The sequence below is a fragment of the Mastigoproctus giganteus genome, chromosome 6 (genome assembly GCF_048544385.1).
Source record: "Mastigoproctus giganteus isolate SK-2022 chromosome 6, ASM4854438v1, whole genome shotgun sequence".
Classification (NCBI taxonomy): domain Eukaryota; kingdom Metazoa; phylum Arthropoda; class Arachnida; order Uropygi; family Thelyphonidae; genus Mastigoproctus; species Mastigoproctus giganteus.
In genome coordinates this window covers 136,279,144-136,297,057 of record NC_143580.1, presented here as the reverse complement: position 1 = coordinate 136,297,057, position 17,914 = coordinate 136,279,144, and the positions used below count along the sequence as shown (strand labels likewise).

Sequence of the window (17,914 nt, the reverse complement as noted above, 5' to 3'; positions counted from 1 at the left end):
GCTTTAGAGAGACGTAGGTATTTCATAGGACTGAAAACATGCTACTGTTTCTGTAGTTACCCAGGTAACCGCAAGGCACATTAGCGAGTGTTTCATGTATGCGTAGGCATAACTAAATGGAACAGAAATTGAAAACAAGAAGGTCCTGTTATGCGGCATATACCACGTTTCTAGTCTAATGCAGAGTGATTGGTATTTCTTGTCATGTGCGGCTAAAAACTACTTCATCATGTCTTTCACAGCACGTCGGTCTCACTCGAAATCGGGTGAATGTGTATGTGTGTTTCATTTTTCAACGCAGTGAAATCGCTGTTCTGTGGAACCACTTCAAGACATTTGCATGGCAGATGCATTAGCACATCGGGTAAAGAAATGCTCTCCAGGTGTCCAGACCTAATGGTCCTTGATTCAATTTCATGATGTTATTTCCTCTAGTAAAATCCCAAGGAAGGAGGCAGTCATCGCTCAATAAAATGCACTCTGACAAGGATACCATAGTATGCGCGATGCACCCTGCATCCAGGTTTGAATCAGAATATTTCCATTGTTTTCTGAAAAAAACAAGACGTGGTGCTGGGCGATTGACTGTTTCAAGATTCTAGGGCAGTTATGCTGCATATGTTTCATTTCTGGTCTAATGTAGAATGATATGTTTGTTCATCTGCTTTTAAGATACATACGCACGCTTGCAAATACACATATATACTACCCCACCAAAATATTCTGGTACCTACCCCTACCAATGTAAAGGAGGGTGCGAACGATATGTATGCAAAATTGGAACAGGTTTAAAGTTTAAAATCTGATGGCAATAACAAAGATAGTTAAAAACAGCAAAAATATCATGAACAAGCAGAAGGAGCTTACGGACTTTTCATGTTATGATATTGCATTTGTTCTGAGCTTCTCATTCCAACGGATGTATTTGTTAGATTTATAACCTATAGGAATTTCACTTTCATCTATATAGGATTGCATATTCGAATACAGAAGCGTAGTTAATCATACTTTAATATTTGAGTGGCTCTTCTACTAGAAAATTGTAGCTTTTTACCATATGCATTCCATTAAGATAAACTGATGATGTCACTCAGTGTAATATTTTTCTTAAAATACTTCCACAATCCCTCACTTATTTGGCCTCCTTTAATCAAATCCAATCACTTTATTTCTTTAACAAAGATTAAATTTTTTATTCTAAAATTTCTTTATCCATTATAATGTGATGATTTCTAGAATAAATTTACTTTGTGGTTTATCATACACTGTATGCTTATTTCAGAATATTCGTGTGGAGATATTACATACATATATTTTTTATGAGATTATTTAATCAAAATGTTTTTTCTCGCTGGCCGTTGATCTTATAGAATTAATTATAATGCTCTAGAGAGCTCGCGTTATATAATAAGCAAAAGTAAACTAGTGGGAGGGGTACTGATTCGTAAAGATGCCTCCCCATATGGTCTCATTTATGCTGCTAGTTAGGATCAATTTCGTTGAATCATGGACAATCACTTTTATCATTTTCTCCTCTTAATTTAATACTCCTCTTCATTTTATTAAGGTGTTCTCTACTTTAAAATCGGTTATTAATGTACATTTTTTTCAAATTTTTATTGAGTTTATCTCGAAACATTTGTGATTTCCGCCGGTGTATGATTGCTTAATATGAATCAACGTTCTTCCTTCTTTATGATAACTATGAAAGAGTAATATGTATAGTCAGTATAGCTTCTAAACGACATGGCTGATTACTGATTAAATGAACTACGTTAGGTATGAGGCGGCTGCAATGCAATGCCATACTCTTCTTATGACATAGTCCCTCGTGGGCAGCACAGTTGGTAGAATCGGCATCCTCCCACACCGAATGGCAAAGACTTGGGTTTGAGTCCCCTCAATGATGCGAGGAATTTTTATGTGCTTTTTTCACAATATGGCTGAGTTAGTCGATCTGAGGCGAGGGTAGCATGCTCTTATCTCCCGTAAACTCGGATTTTTCGCCCAACAACCAGCAAATCGACGAAAGAACATACACCGTTTACGAGCATAATTTATTCGGCCCAATATGACCTAAGTTGCTGATGCACCTAAAACCCTACAACAATCAATTAATAATTATGACATTTCCATATTTTTTATTTATTTGTACACACAATTATTACATATATATATATATACAATACTTACAAAAAGATATATATATATATACAATTTTATATACATTCACATTCTCGTTACACATATATATGACATTATATTATACCTCCTGGTGCACTTCGTACGCGTATCCCAGAGTCAAGGGTGGCTCCTAGGCAAAAGCCCATCTCCACCTAGTTCATCTGTTTTGGCGTAGAACCTCAACAAATCTAGCCTGAAAAAATGTGGGAGGTATTGACAGCTGTTGCCCGGTGCCCTTCTCTTTGCCCGGGTTTACGTTATGTATTTGTGCCGAATGCACAAGTCCCGCACCCACCGGATGTAGTGTAATACCAGTGGGTGTCAACAAATGAATTACTAGTGGAGAACTTCCACAAATTATCCTCACTTATACTCACTATTTATTATATTAAACAGATATCTACAATACTTTTTTTTAAATATGCTCAGAGTCTCATAAGCCTTGTGTCTCACAGACACCAATCTTTACAATAACAATTGACATAAATCTTGTCAATAACAATTGGCCAAAATCAATACAACATTAATTAACACAAATCAACACAATAACAATTAACTTAAATCTTCTGTTTACACTTAAACCTTTTGTCTTTTGGTCATTTGTGAAGTCAGTTCCCAGAAGAAGCTGAAGTTCTTAGCTGAGTCCTCAATATGAAAACTGATCTTGAGAAGGTTTGCAAAGCAGTAAAGTTATTATGGTCTTCAACTGAGATATTTACATTGTTCTCCAATAAATTTGGAACCGCAGATATTAAATCCCTTCTAGGTTGAGAGTACAATGGACAGTTCAGAAGTACATGAATCCACGTTTCATATTCCCCACATGTGCAGTATGGTTCAGGCTCCAGGCCACGCTCAAATAACCTAGCCCGGAGGGACCCATGCCCTGTTAGCAGATAAGAAGTTGTCATAGAAGGTCTAAACCATGAAATAACTCCAGGGGTTGTTGAGAATTCCACTTGCGCAATATACTTTCTTGTTACAAACCCAAATTCGCTCTCATCCCATCTTCTTTGCCAGACAACAGTAAATTCCTTTCAAAGCCTTTTCTTCTCCCTTTTAAAGTCGCTGGCTAGGTTAGTCGTAATTCCAAGCATTGTCTTAGACGGTCCTTTTTTAGGTAGTAAATCAAACCCCGAAAAGCAATATGTAAATCTACAGGAATCGTACCGCCAAGTATTTGGAGTACGTTGTTTGAAACAGTCCTTGGAATATTATTGATCGTCAAAAGAACTGATCTTTGTGAGGAAATACGTTTCTGTTTCACTTTTACCTTTGATAATTTTAGTACCAAACACTTGCTGTGTATGATATAATAGGCAAAAATATGGTTTTGTAGTAAAGATTCAAGGTTTTCTTTGATAATCACCACTCTTTTCTTGAGACTCTGATAACTGAGGCTGTGAAAAAACGGATTTTGTCCCTGAGTTTTGACACATGAGGCAGAAAACTGAGTTTATCATCTAAGGTGATTCCCAGATACTTAGTTTGGGAATACTCTGTCGCTAAACTACGATCGCATAACACTGTAGATATACGCATCACACTGCGGATCTCAAGCTTCTGAGGGTACTTTCCCACCATAAAGTGTCAAACGCACCCTGAAAGTCCACAAACACAGTGAGTACGTATTTAGCAGGTGAGTTGGACACATAGTTGGTCAGAAAATTTATAGTGTCTTCAGTCGACCGTCCTTTCTTGAAGCCGTATTGTGCTTCTGAACATAACTGATGATCTTCCAGCATTTTTTGGATTCTTGGGGCTAACATTCGCTAAAACAATTTCCCCAGGTTTGCTAAAAGCGAAATAGGTCTGTAGGCCCGTGGATCTGAAATTAATTTCTCAGGCTTGTGCAGTATCTTTAGTAGAGCTATTTTCCATTGACGAGGAAATATTCCTTCTAGTAAACATCTATTCATCAAATTTAAAAGAATGTGTGGAAAAAATTCAAAAAATTTAACTATGACTGTGTTCTCAATCAGGTCAATACCGGGGCATTTTTTACCATTGAGCTTTTCCACGGCAGAGCCCAAATCCAGGAGTGAAAAGGGTTCAATGTCTGATGGTCCTTCATACTTTTCATTATCATGACGTATTTGCATTTGTTCAGGTGAATCTAGATCTGATATATCTTTGGGGAATAGGTTGTTAATTATGGAATCCACTGTAGACATCCAGTCTTGAGTCTCATGACCATCTACTTTAACTGTGTTATAAACATCTCCGCAAGCCATTTTGTTCCTTGATATCCGATAAAGCAAACCCCACGGTTCTTTATTTTCTATATCCGTTACAAAATTTTTCCAACAACTTTCTTTTGAGTTGAAAATTTCCTTTTTATAGTTTTTCCTTAGAGTACTGTAAGCTTCCCTGAAGGTCCGAACATCCGCGGCATCTTTCTGTCGAGGCTGTTCGGACCTTCAGGGAAGTGGAGAGAACGCTGGAATTCTTTTCTAGGCCAGCCAGAGTATGATGGGCAGCCTGGCTCACCTCCAAGTGGTGGTGCAGTCTGCAGCCAACGTAAGGATTCTGCGGCAAAGAAGCCAGAGAAACAACAGGACCCAACACAATACTATACACATACATGCCACACACATTTCTGGAATTTACAGAGTCATGTATACCTCACAAGAGTACAGATGGCGGCGTTGTGGGGAAACCACAGGTGTCTCTAAACTTACTCTAAACACTATATATATATATATATATATATATATATATATATTATGTTTTTTAATTATTATTTTGTTTAAGCCTATTTGATTATTGCTTCTTTATCACTTGCTACGTTAATGCTATTGTCATATGGCAATTAGACATTATACGTGCTTGACATATTACTGGTTAATTGAATAAATTTTGCTGTATTACTGGTTAATTGATTAAATTAACCAGTAATTTAAACAACTTCGGTTTGGTCGATTTTTTAATAACTGGATCTCCTGTTCCCGATACACCTAAATACCCATACAGATAGCAGATAACAGTAAAAGAAAAATCGATCAAACCGAAGCAATTTAATCAATTAACCAGTAATACAGCAAAATTTATTCAATTAACCAGTATATATATCTCTCTCTGTCTCTCTCTCTCTGTCTCTCTCTCTCTCTCTCTCTCTCATATAAAAAGAATGTTATACCATTTGTCACACATGGATACAATTTCCTTCAAAACAGGGAAATCTCCTTCACTTTGGCGAGTGGCACATCCTCTCATCAGTAATTTTTACTTCATCAGCTCTTAAATCATTTGCAAGTGCGACCATGTGAAAAACCCGGGCGTTACTTTCTCCTAAAACGGCTGCTTTGACTTACACATTCTTGAAACTATCATCGAGGCGCTGAAAACTGGATTCATCGAGAAAAGCCCTTTTATAGGTTTCAAAACAGAAATTATGCTATTTTTAAACCTATAAAAGGGGCTTAATCGTTACCCATTCTAAACAGATCCTTTGCATTACCTACAGAACTGCTGGTCTATGTTCCGTTAGGTAAATATGATGCCCCTGATATCTTTCAACGCATTCTCATTCATGCTCAACCTAACACCTAGCTCAGCTCCTTCCATATATCTAAGTCAAGTATGAACTTAATGAATACCTTCCTCTCAACAAGCTCTTCAGATCCGTAAGTAATACTCAGACTGACTTTTTTGTTAACATTAAGGATATATTCGTTTTAATTCAGAAATTCACATGTACTCTCTCTCTCACAAACTCTAAGATCTAGGGGTTTCGTCTCTAATATTCTTGATTTTTTATTATTAAAATTTATTTATTTTTTTTCCTGATACACGTCCTAGTTATTTTTATTACTCTGTATTATCCATTGTATCTTACAAATATTAATTTTTATTCTTTGTAATACCGCTGCATCTGTCTATGTTATTATACACTATAGTTCTACTGTTGAGCATATTTCTTTTCGATAAAAATAGGTTTTATAAATTAGTATGCAAAGCAGTAATTCATACCCTAATCGTTGGAACATTTAATAAAGGTGTATGAGGTCGAGTTCGGCGGTCCTAAATGAAGATACAAGGGTTTTTAAAGAAAACAGACAAACTAACCTTAGTATACACGCAATTTGGAGAGGTGACATATTTTAGTTGGCCCCTGTATTTACGGGAATTCAATGTATCCTAGTAAGTTACTCTGATGAAAACGTCTGCAAGTGACTTTGAAATATCAGTAAGTTTAAATAACCAGTTTAATAATAATAGTCTAATTTATTTATTTTAACTAATATAGGAATATGTAAGATAGAACTGAGGAAAGAAAGTAGATGGAATTTACTGAAGTGACTGGAGGACTCATAATTTTTGCAAATGCACCTCTGTGATTTATCGCGTTATTAGCAATAAGTTATTACATTTAGTCTAGTTGATAGAACACCGATTGATACATGGTGCCCTACCAAAAGTATTCAGACACCGTTCCCGATATTGCGAAAGAAATGTATAGAAATCAGATACAAGTTTGAAAGCAGTAGCAACGATACGCAAAGATGAAGAAGAAGGATGAATTGCGGTAAGGCAGGGTTTATGGGTTTCAAAGGGGCTTAATCGTTACCCCTTTGAAACCTATATTGTCTGAAATTTTTTTGACAAGGCACATGTCAACAATTTGTCAAACACGTCAATTTGATAAAAATCAAAATTTTTCAAATTTGAACCCCGCTGATTCAGTCGCAGTGAAAAGATATAAGAACGTAGATATAACTGAAATAAAAACGTCCTGAAGAAAATGGTGAAAGCGAACCGAGCGGTATCCTTGAAAATGCTACATATTGGAACTCCAGATGTGGAATCACATCTGGAACTATGCTGTAGAATCCCATGGCATGGAATTCTATGGTAGAGCTGCTACCAGGCCCCTCTCATACCAACGAATACCAGACGTCGTTTGCAGTGATATCTAACCAATTTTTCTTGGAACAGGAAAAACACTCGAGGCAGGTCACATGGAGAGACAAGTATCGTTACACAGTCTTTGGATTAGATGGTCTAGTGCAGTGGTTTTCAAATGGATGCCGCGGCACTTTAGGGTGCCGCAACAACATTCTAGGGGTGCCACGTAATTTGGGTTAAGATACTTAAACTTATTATTTTATAATTTATATGTTTATTTCATTATAAAAAGGTGTACAGTTTCTTTTTAATTTTGTGGTGATCTATAATTGATGTTTACTTAGTATCTCTATATAAAGAATAAAATTATATACTGTATATATATAATTTGTATTATGAAATGTAATTTTTATAATTATATTATTGTAATAAATATCATATAATATATATATTTTTTTAATATTATATATATATATATATATATATATATATATATATATATACATGAGCTTCCTCCTCTGCACTTCATTGCAGAGGAGGAAGCTCATGATGATGAACTGCTTTTCGTGGCTCAGACTCGGACCATCGGCTGTGGTATCAAAACCGTCAATGCTAAGTTGTAAACACTCAGACCTTACACAGTTCCTTGGTACCTGCACTCTGGGGGATTCTATGGAAATGGAACTCCATGTGCTTGTGCATAAACCCATTCCTGGTGCCGATAAGTTCTAAATAAATCTTGTAAATCTCTTCCACCAACAAATATAAGAAAAATTAAATACAGAGTTCTGTAAACGGAACAGTAATTGAGAAGGTCGCGGGGGGGGGCGTGATCTCGGAGTCATTTGGGATGAACATCTTACGTTAAAACACGACTTCAAGAAGTTTCCGAAGAAAATCTTTGCTTCTTTCTGTGGAATATATGGCAAGAATTAATTAGGAGTTTCTACTGTACAAAATTAGTCATTCAATACGTTCAAAGATGCATTTATGTGCATCAGCACCGTAGTCATATTCCAATAATTTCATCAGCCGCGAATATTGGATACTACACTGGCCAAAAAAAAAAAAAAAAAAAAAGAAAGAAATCCCTTCACTATCTACAGAACTATCCATTACACAGCACTCGAAGTTATACCTTGAACATTTACTATTGCCACAAGAACTATCCTGCCACTTGCAAAACTGCTGGCAGAGAAGCTGGATACAGCTGACTTCAATGCAGTGACATTAAGGCAGATTGTTCCACACAAGTTCTGTTTTGTTTTGTTTTATTTCCTTCACTGGACTGAGGTTTTAAAACTCAACTAACATTACAGCAGCTCCGATCCTTTTTAAAATTTCAAGGCTAATTTTGTCTGATTTAGCTGTGTGATCAACGAGAGAGTTAATTAGCATACTCGTTTGAGTTGAGTATACAGTAGCTTGAGCCCAAAGGAATGCTAAATATGGTTAATGCTTGTATTCATGTCAAATTGAGGGTATGGCTTCAAGACGATCTATATAAACTCAGTAGATAGGCTGGAAAAGTAGCAGTTGAGGGTTAACAATGATAAATGCAACATACTTAAGTAACAAAAGGAACATACCATCTGAGTGGTAATATGCTGAAGGTACTGGAAAATAAAAAAGACCTAGGGATAGTTGTACAGGCCGACAAGAAATTTTTTGTGCAGTGAAAACTAACCGCTGGAGCAGCACATGGGGTTCTGTCAATAATATACAACTTTGATAGCAGGGACAAAGAGGTAATTATTCCATTATATAAGACAATAGTTAGGCTGTATCTGGAATACTGGCATCTAAGTTTGGAATCTCATTTAGGAGGAGGATAAATCTGTTGGAAAGGATGCAGAGAAGAGCAGTAAGATTAGTAGTATTAGTAGTGGAAAATGATGCAAGGAAACAAGCTTAAACAGCATGAGCAAATGTATAAGGTTTTAAAAGGGTTACATGCTCAGCCAAAGAGTAAACAATTGTTGGAATAAACTTCCACCAAATGTAGTGGAGATGGACAGTTTTGAATTTAAAGACAATTTGGACAAATTATTCGTATTTGAGGGAATAGGGAAATGGAATGTTTTTTTTTTTTATTATTATTATTTATTTTTATTTTTTGGCTGGTATTGCGTAAACTTCGCTTCCTTGCATCATATTGCCAAGCTGTGAACTCTTGTTATCTGTGTAGTTGTACCAGGGTATAAACAGAATATTCTTTCTGGGTAATATAAGAAGTCTGCGTAATGCTGTCAGCCGCTTTTATGACTAAAGTAGGGAGAAAAAACAAGCGGCACAAGGTCACTGTTTTGACTTTCTGCTCCTTACTATAGGAGAGAAGGCCTGGTGAGTGGATTTGAGCAGCCCGTTGTTTTTCTCTCTACTATGAGCAATTTTAGTTTTTAAGTAAGAAAAAATTGTGCATTTTATAACTGCCTACAGTAAGATATGCTTTCTAGCTAATCGGGAATAAATATATGGCTCTTCGTGAAATATTGAAAATTCAGAATCGCAAATTTACAGACAAAGGAACCTAGAAGAATTATGCTATGATGTATTGTACTTATAAATAATTATTGTTAATGTTTCTCGAAGGATTACTCTGAGTGTCACTTTCACCCTTTGGAAATGTAAAATGTCATATCCTTGTGATCCTACTGAGAGAGAGAGAGGGGGGATAAAACTAGTGTTTTGGGGTGTTTAGCAAGTCATTTCATATTGCCTTGTTAAAATTTGTACAGCACTCTGACAGTTTTGTGGTTTGTTATCGATTGAAGTATCAGATCAGCAAAAGTAAAGAGTGACACAGTTGCTTTATGTATAAATAAATAAAAATATAAATAAATCAGCATCAGCTGTTGATCAAAAATATGAAATGATGTAGCAGGGATTGCAACGCTAAAAAAAGATGACTTAATAGAATAGTTGGAAATCTTTTCGCATTTTTATGCTCAAATCACTTAGTTTTCTGATTGCTAGTGTAATATGATGATCTCGGTATAATGTTTGTGCATCTCAGCCCTTTCCACTGTATATAAAAACAATTATGCCCTTTCCTTTCTTTCTCCTCCCACTCTAGAGAAACAGCAATCCGAGGCGACGTTTCGCGGATCGGAATATCTTTTCTATGACTTGAAATCTCTCGGGGCGGAACCCATCATCAGTTCCAGTGATGAGATCTCCTTGTTCTTTAAGACCCGCCAGCCAAGTGGAATGCTATTTTATACGGGAGACGGGGATGACTACCTCTCTCTTGTTGTGCGAGATGGAGCAATCGTGCTTACCGTTAACTTAGGCTCCGGTTCTTTGGAGAAACTTGTTCGCCCTGCTCGTGTTCGATTTGATGATAATCAGTGGCATAAAGTATTAGTGCACAGAAAGGTCCGGGAGGTAAGTCGGGTTTCCATTACTTAGAAAAACGTATATTTATGCTAGGTATGGATGTTTAATAATATCTACATAAGAGTATTGGAACTGGAATTGCGTGCCATAGTTATTCCCAATGTTCATTGTAATACGCCCGTTTCACCCCACCAATAAAAGATTTTTTACTGTTGTTGGAAGAAAGCAACTTATGGTATGTTAAAGATCTTATTGTAAGCTACCACTCTTGGAAGAACGGAATGACTTCAACATACAACCTTTTTATTATCTGCAGCATCCCATGTAAAAGATATATTGGTTGCCATGCATTTATAAACTTGATAAAGATTGCTACAAAAATGATATCCAGTGGATAATACTATAAATAAATATCTCTGAATATTTCTGTGTAATGATTTTATACAATGTGGGCAATGATATTTGTTTATTGCTAATTTTGATGCTTTCAAAGTATATTGTTTCACGTTTATGTCCACAGAAAAATTGCTTTAAATATCTATTTTGAAACAACTATCACCGACTTCCTGATTGCAGTTAGTGTTTTTTCCCCCCGAGAGAATGAGAATAGAGATATCAGGTCGCTTAGTTATAAATAAATCAAGGTTTGAAATAAATATATCTTTATTGAATTTGATATAAAGATTGAAAGTTAAAGCTAAGCATCTGATTTTTCTAGTGCTTCAATGCAGTGTTATAAATAGTACACGACAGTCACGATACGAATATAGTGCAGAAATGAAATAATACAAGGGAAGAAGTATAAAGTACCGTAGTAGTAGGTTTTTATATATATATTATTTTTACTTACCGTATTTTTCGGTGTATAAGACTTATTACTATTAAAATTCGTCCTATACAACGAAGGTTTAAGACTAACGAAATATAGTATACCAACTTAAAAATATATTTTTTGAAACGATTTAATATATTATACTGCAATAATTATATTCGTTAAGCATAAAGTTCTAGACAGCGTAACACAGAGCTAAAAATAGGTAGTTTGGATTAATAACAGGTACGTATTTAGTAAATCATTTTACTTAAAAATTATTAATTTAATTGCATGCTCTTGTGTACAAAGGTAAATACGAGTAATATAAAATTTGCATTTGATTTGTAACAGGTGAATAAGCAGTATTTCTTCGAACTATATATCATGATTGAAGTAATATATATAATCAATTATCTCTTTTAAACGAAACATGTTTAGGATGTTTAGATAAGAGCTAAAAAGGTAAAGAAATAAAAATCAGCTGTTTTAAAAACATTTGCTTAATCTGTTTTTTAAGACCGCAATCATTATATTTACGAAATACGTTAGAGCAATAATAGCAGAGATGATTTCTTTTAGTCAAGTCAGTTATAAATAGTTTATAGTATTGTTATAGTCGAATGGGGCAGTTAAAGTTGAAAAGAGACAGCAACTTTTACGTTTCACCATTCCTATAATATTATGATATTTAAAAGGACTTAGATCTAAATTGCGTCGTTTTTGTAGAGTCGATAAGGTAAGGTGATGGCACCAATCAAAATAACGGTATTAGTTAAAATTTAATCTACTTATATAAAAGGTATTTAATAAAACCTTTTTTATAGAACTTTTTTATATTTACTTTCAAGAGCTTAATTTTTTCTGCACCAATCTAGTGTCCGTTCTTGAGATGCTTGCTCAGTTAGAACAACAACCATTAGATAGATTTTTATCATTCTTTCAGTATCATAAAATTGTTTAAAAATATGTTCAGTAAAATCTACGGCTCTAGAATAAGTTGTGTATTACTAGTAAATATAGTGGTTGAGATTTAAAAGCAATTACCTTTAATCTGTTCAAATAAAAGATTAATATCCTGGTATTCTTACCTTCTCAGAAAGCCTAATCTTATTAGATCTTTTATGGAAAATGCCGAAATATTTACCATCATTATTCCAGAAATATAAGGCCTACTACACCTTTTGTGAAAATAATATGTTTTACTCTACATTTTCCATTTTCTGCAGTTGATCTATTCTTCTCTGTAATCAAGTATTTTTTGTCCTTGGTTTTCCATGAGTTCTTGAATGTGGTACTTCCTTTCTGTCCAATAATGTGTGTCTATCTTATTCTGATTCGACCTTACACTGTAGCACAGAATGAAATACAAGAGTTCATATAGCTAGCGGAACTTTGTCGCTTTTTTTTTCACTCACTCCACCATCCTAACTGAGTAAAATATGAATTCTTTTACATGGTTTTAGTTCCCTCAAACGTAGTTATCTTTCAATTAACGAGTTGTCATTTAATGAAGTACTTTCAAATAATGATAACTTCTTCTTGAAAGAGAGCATACCGCTATTTATTTAAAGCACTGTTGCTCAGAGAACTCTTTCGGTAGTACTGCCTCCTCATCAGAGAGCAGATGAATATCTTACTTTGACGCTAACACGGGAAAACATTTTTTTTTAAACTCCGACTTGGTATAGTAAAAAGAAACTGGGTACTTCCAGTATTCGACACGAATTTGTTTTCACTTAACTAGAGCACACATAATTCTATATTAAGAAAATATATTAGAGTAATAAAGTAGAGAGCGAATTTATGAACAGCTTTTGCAATGTTGAAGTAAAAGATGTTCCCACGGTCGCTGGTGAGGAATTGCTATCGAAATAGCTATCAAATAGTATTACACTCTTTTCTTAATGAAACAGACTTTTTCATCAGCCCCAATTTGATGTGTAAGGGTGGGAAGAGGATAGTTTGGGATCTACCAATGGTTTATGAACTGTTTCTTTGATCCAGGCCCCTCTTTGGCCAGTCGACATCCCAGTGTTTACTCCTTTCCCCACTGTCCCACTCACACAAAAAAACAACTCATTTTTGTGTATCCAGATTGCTATCCAAATAACATGCCTACCATTGTAAAGTTAGCACAGATCAATCAACCATATTTTCCATAGCACGTTGGCTTAATGTGTCACGCAGTGTCATCTCGGCACTGTGGAAGCAGTTTCAGCAGACAGGAAACATTACAAGAATGGCTGGCCAAGGTCATCCAAGAGCTGGGTCAACCAGAACAGACCGCTCTCTGACTCTAACAGCAAGACAGAATCCTACGACGTCCAGTCATCAACTGTCTCTTGAGGCTGCTGCAGCCACAGGTAAAAACATTTCTAGCTGGACTGTGTTAACAAGGCTCAATTCAAGTGGACTCTATGCAAGGAGCCAAGTTTGTATCCCATTAACAAATATTAACACCACAGAACTAATCGAAACTGGTGCCATAAACATGTGACTTGGAGTCCTGAAAAATGGAGTACAGTTCTGTTCTCTGATAAATCCCGTTTTAGTTTACAAGCAGATTCTAGAAGTTATTTCATCTGGAGATAACGAGGAACACGGTACAATCCCTCCAACATCAATACGGTCGAGGCGGTTTTCTCGTGTGGGGCGAAATAATGATTAACGCCCGCACCCCTTTCCATGTTTTGATAGGGGAACCGTAATTGTGCAGAGGTACCGAGAATATATCCTTGAACCCTATGTGAAACTTTTTAGGGGTGCGGTTTGTCCAGATTTTTCTTTTCATGCGCGACAACGCCACTGCACATACAAACTCAAGTGGCGGAGGTATATCTTGAAACTGTAGATATCCAACGATTGCCGCGGCCAGCACAATCAGCAGACTTAAAAGATCACCAGATCGAAAATGTGTGGGAAGCCCTTGGGCTTCGCATTGTACGCCAACAGTCAACTCCTCGGTCACTTGGTGAGCTAAGGTCTGTGTTGGTGGAAGAATGGGATTTGTTGCCACATAATCTTATAGGCACCCATATATCGAGCGTGATTCACCGCTGTCAGGCCTGTTTTACCGTTGGAAGGGACCATACCCGTACTGATGTCACATGACCATATTTCGAGCATCATGTATCGACATGTGTAATGTGACCTTTTTGGTAATTGTAAATGTCCCTTATACCTGTCCGAAGTTCCCGCTGTCTCCTCATTTCATCGTTATTCTATGGTAATTGTCGTCCGAAAAACGTAAGTATATGGCAATATCTCCTGGAGACGCGCATGAAATACACTACAATACCAAATTTTCTCAGTTTCATAGCAAGCTGCACGAAGTACACCATTATTTCTACGTGCTCTGTTAATTTTGTCGAGCAGTGTAGTTTAAAAACATCGAAAGCCATATAGAGTGGTGTTATCGACCACTATTCAAATTTGTTGATATCCTTTATCTAATTTCTTAAAAGGATAATTTAAAGCATGTTAATTATACTGGATACACTACTTAAAGGACCAATAAGCTATATTTTTCTTATTAGTTTTAACTTGTTTGCAATTACTTTCTGATAATGGTTTATCTTTTAATAAGAATATTCAGTAATTCGATATTTTTTTATTTTGCACACCTCTGGACCACTGCTATTTAGATCACAAGAGCTACTAGTTTCTGCCATGTAAGTACAATTCATGACTACCTTGTAAATTGTTTTAAATAAAAAAAAATTAAAGCGTATCTGGATATTAATAGCAATAAATCCTCAAGTACTCTGAGGAAATGTAGTTACGAAGATATACGTAGAGGGAAAAATAACTACATGGCGACAGAGCGACTGTAGCATTTCATAATCACTGAGGCGATTTTCTACATTAATCACTAGCGAGAGCTTAAAATTAAGTTTGCTTTAGTAGCTAGCAGTTTTATGACTTTGGGCTGAAAATCATTCCTTGTGATAGAGAGTACTGTGCTCCTTCCAATAAAGCTGTTTGTATATTTTAGACAGTTGCTTTGCTCCATTCTTGTTATTTTTCTCTTAACTTTGAAATTATGTCCAGTATAGTAATTCTTATGAAAAGTTATTTTAATTTTTTCTTAAAATGTGTTATAAGAAATACATTACTCTGCAATGATAATATCAGTTAATATTAAAGGGAAAAAAAGCAGTTGGCTTTATTTAATTTCAATTTATTCAACTACTAGTAGTTGTTCTGATGCAATGTTATAAATATGAATATTTATAAATGTCACGCATATTGTGTTTATAGTATGATTGAACTATTGATCATCTGGTGACGTTGTGGACAGAAACGACTTTTCTGGACAGTTTAACTTGATTTTCTATGTCATGCAGGGCACTTTTAATCAGAACAATTCAATTACGTGGAGCCAAGTTTTTTCTTCATTAATTGGCACCATTTAAAAGTTATTTTAACTGTTAAGTTAAATTTAAATAAATGATAAAATACTATGAAAAATAAATTGAACCAATATTAAAAATAAACAAGCAATTATATTAATGAAATGTTTTTAACTGTAGTCTGCTTTCAGTGTTCCCTTGTAGAAAACATCTGACAGTACTATTGATGAAGAAGGATAAAGGATTAAGGTGGAATGACAATATTTGCATCGAGCTCACTTAAGTTCATCGCTCTCACTGATTCAAATGGAAATCATGACTGAGCGCATGTTTCGACTTCAAATAAATGTTCTATTAAGACGCCATTGATTTCGAAATGATGGTAGCATTGATTGGTTGCTCCCGAGCGGAAACTGTGGGCAGTGAAAGTAATTTCAGCTGGTTTAGCCTTCTTTTGATTTACCTTAACAGGACGGAGATGGAATTCAATACTAGAAATTACAGTTTCACTTTCTAAGCAGAAAACAGTCTCTCTCTCTCTCTCTCTCTCTCTCTCTCCATAAGCATATAGTAATGTTATCATGCTTGAAGAAATGTAACTAAGAGAGAAGAATTTGGATGGGTCTCCCACCTGAGTCGAAAGTACTGATTTTGTAATAATCTTATTTAGCGTCTAATAATTTAAAAATCCACTTTTATTTTTGTTCCTGGTTGCCTAAATGTGATACTGGATTTATTGAAAGTCAGAAGGCTAAATTATATACTAGGAAGTCCATTGAAAAAGCGAAAGAAGCGTTATAACAGTCCATATAGTTCATTGAATAATTGTTTATTTTAATATTGATGCTCTGTTACCAACCGTCTCGTATATCGCTTAATATTTGCATTTACGGGTACATTCTTTCAAATAAATTCCTCTTACATAAGATTTCAATTTTGAAAGAGAAGACCAGAGGATAATTCAGACAACACTAGTTGTGTCGGAAATCGATGAATAAGGCCACGTTAGACTGATCATCAAGCATATTAGTGTCGAAATTACAGTGGCGACAGGCTGCCATTCGCTCCAGGAGAAAATTAATTGGTCTCTTCCTGCTGAACAAAATATTGCACAGATAATTATTAAAGTATCTATTGATCTTGTATATCTGCACGAGTAGCACAGTGGTTATCACCGTCCTCCCTACACCAGGTGGAAATGGCCCCCGTTCGAATCCCGTCAAATGACGCAAGGAACTTTTATGGGCTTTTTTTTTTCACTCTGTGGGTGAGTTAGTCGTCTCAGGCGTAGATAACAAAGGACCTTGCTATCTATTCCTAATTAAGCCACATAATTGAACATAATTTCCCTCCGGGTTTTTCGTTCAGCCAAACAGACAAATGGACCAGAGAACTCACGCAATTTACTGGCATAATACAAAAGGACAAACAAGTTCGTTTTCGGGTAACCCTAATGAAACATATTTTTATTCATGTTGTGTGCTCTTTTTTTTTTTTTTTAGTTTTCCCTTTTCTCTTCTCCTCGCCCACTCTAGTAGCGCAGTGGATATACTCATCGTCCTTCCTATACCGAGTTGGAAAACACCCGGGTTCGAATTCCATCAAGGACGCGAGGAATTTTAATGGGCATTTTTTCACAACATGGATGAATCAGTCGGTCTCATCCAAGGCGTGCACTGTTTTTTTTCTCGTGGAGACTGGGGTGTTTTGCAAGCAAACAGGCGAATCGACTATGCAGTTTACAGACACTATACTGTCTGTCTACCCCCAGTCTTCTGCTTTGGCACTTTACACGAACACACACCAAATAAGGATACAGATAACCATTAATGGCAAATACATGCAGTCTCCAGCCTCAAAACTAAACTGGAAAGGGCAAGCGATGGCGAACGCCCTTAGCCGAATCATTTGATAATATATCAGCGGTGTCCGCTTACAACCCAATCTTTCAACAAATTAAAGCATCCGCAGGCATCAAACGAGCCATTCACATCAACAGAACTTTTAGAATCTCTTAATAAAATATCCAGTAGTACTGCTGGTACAGATGGAATCTACTATATAATGTTAAAATATATACACTGGTGTTCAAAGAAAGTGCATCACCCCTTAAAATTGTAATTGTCGTCCGAATAATGTAAGTATATGGCAATATTTCTTACAGATTGCATCACGTAAGACTGACAAGCGTAGGTGATGACGTAATACTGCATCAATGTCAGGATGGTGAGTTACGTGCAGTTGACGCCATGAAGAAAGAGTGTTATTGTTGCTTTACGTGAGGAAGGATGTTTTTCTCGTCATATTGCTTATAGAGTATCTTGTAATCAGTCTACAGTGAGTAGATTTCTTTCCAAACTCAAGAATACTGGTTCTG

General features: G+C 35.8%; 1 protein-coding gene across 2 annotated transcripts in view; it reads left to right on the top strand.

The window, feature by feature from the left end:
• The window catches only part of LOC150084598 (neurexin 1-like), a 264,465-nt gene that overhangs the window by 164,222 nt on the left and 82,329 nt on the right, over nucleotides 1–17,914 (top strand). For both annotated transcript variants that reach the window (XM_090376505.1, XM_090376506.1), the window contains exons 3-4: nucleotides 10,109–10,419; nucleotides 14,830–14,856. In XM_090376505.1, coding sequence (XP_090232631.1) covers nucleotides 10,109–10,419; nucleotides 14,830–14,856 — 338 coding nt within the window. The remainder of the gene's footprint in view (nucleotides 1–10,108; nucleotides 10,420–14,829; nucleotides 14,857–17,914) is intronic.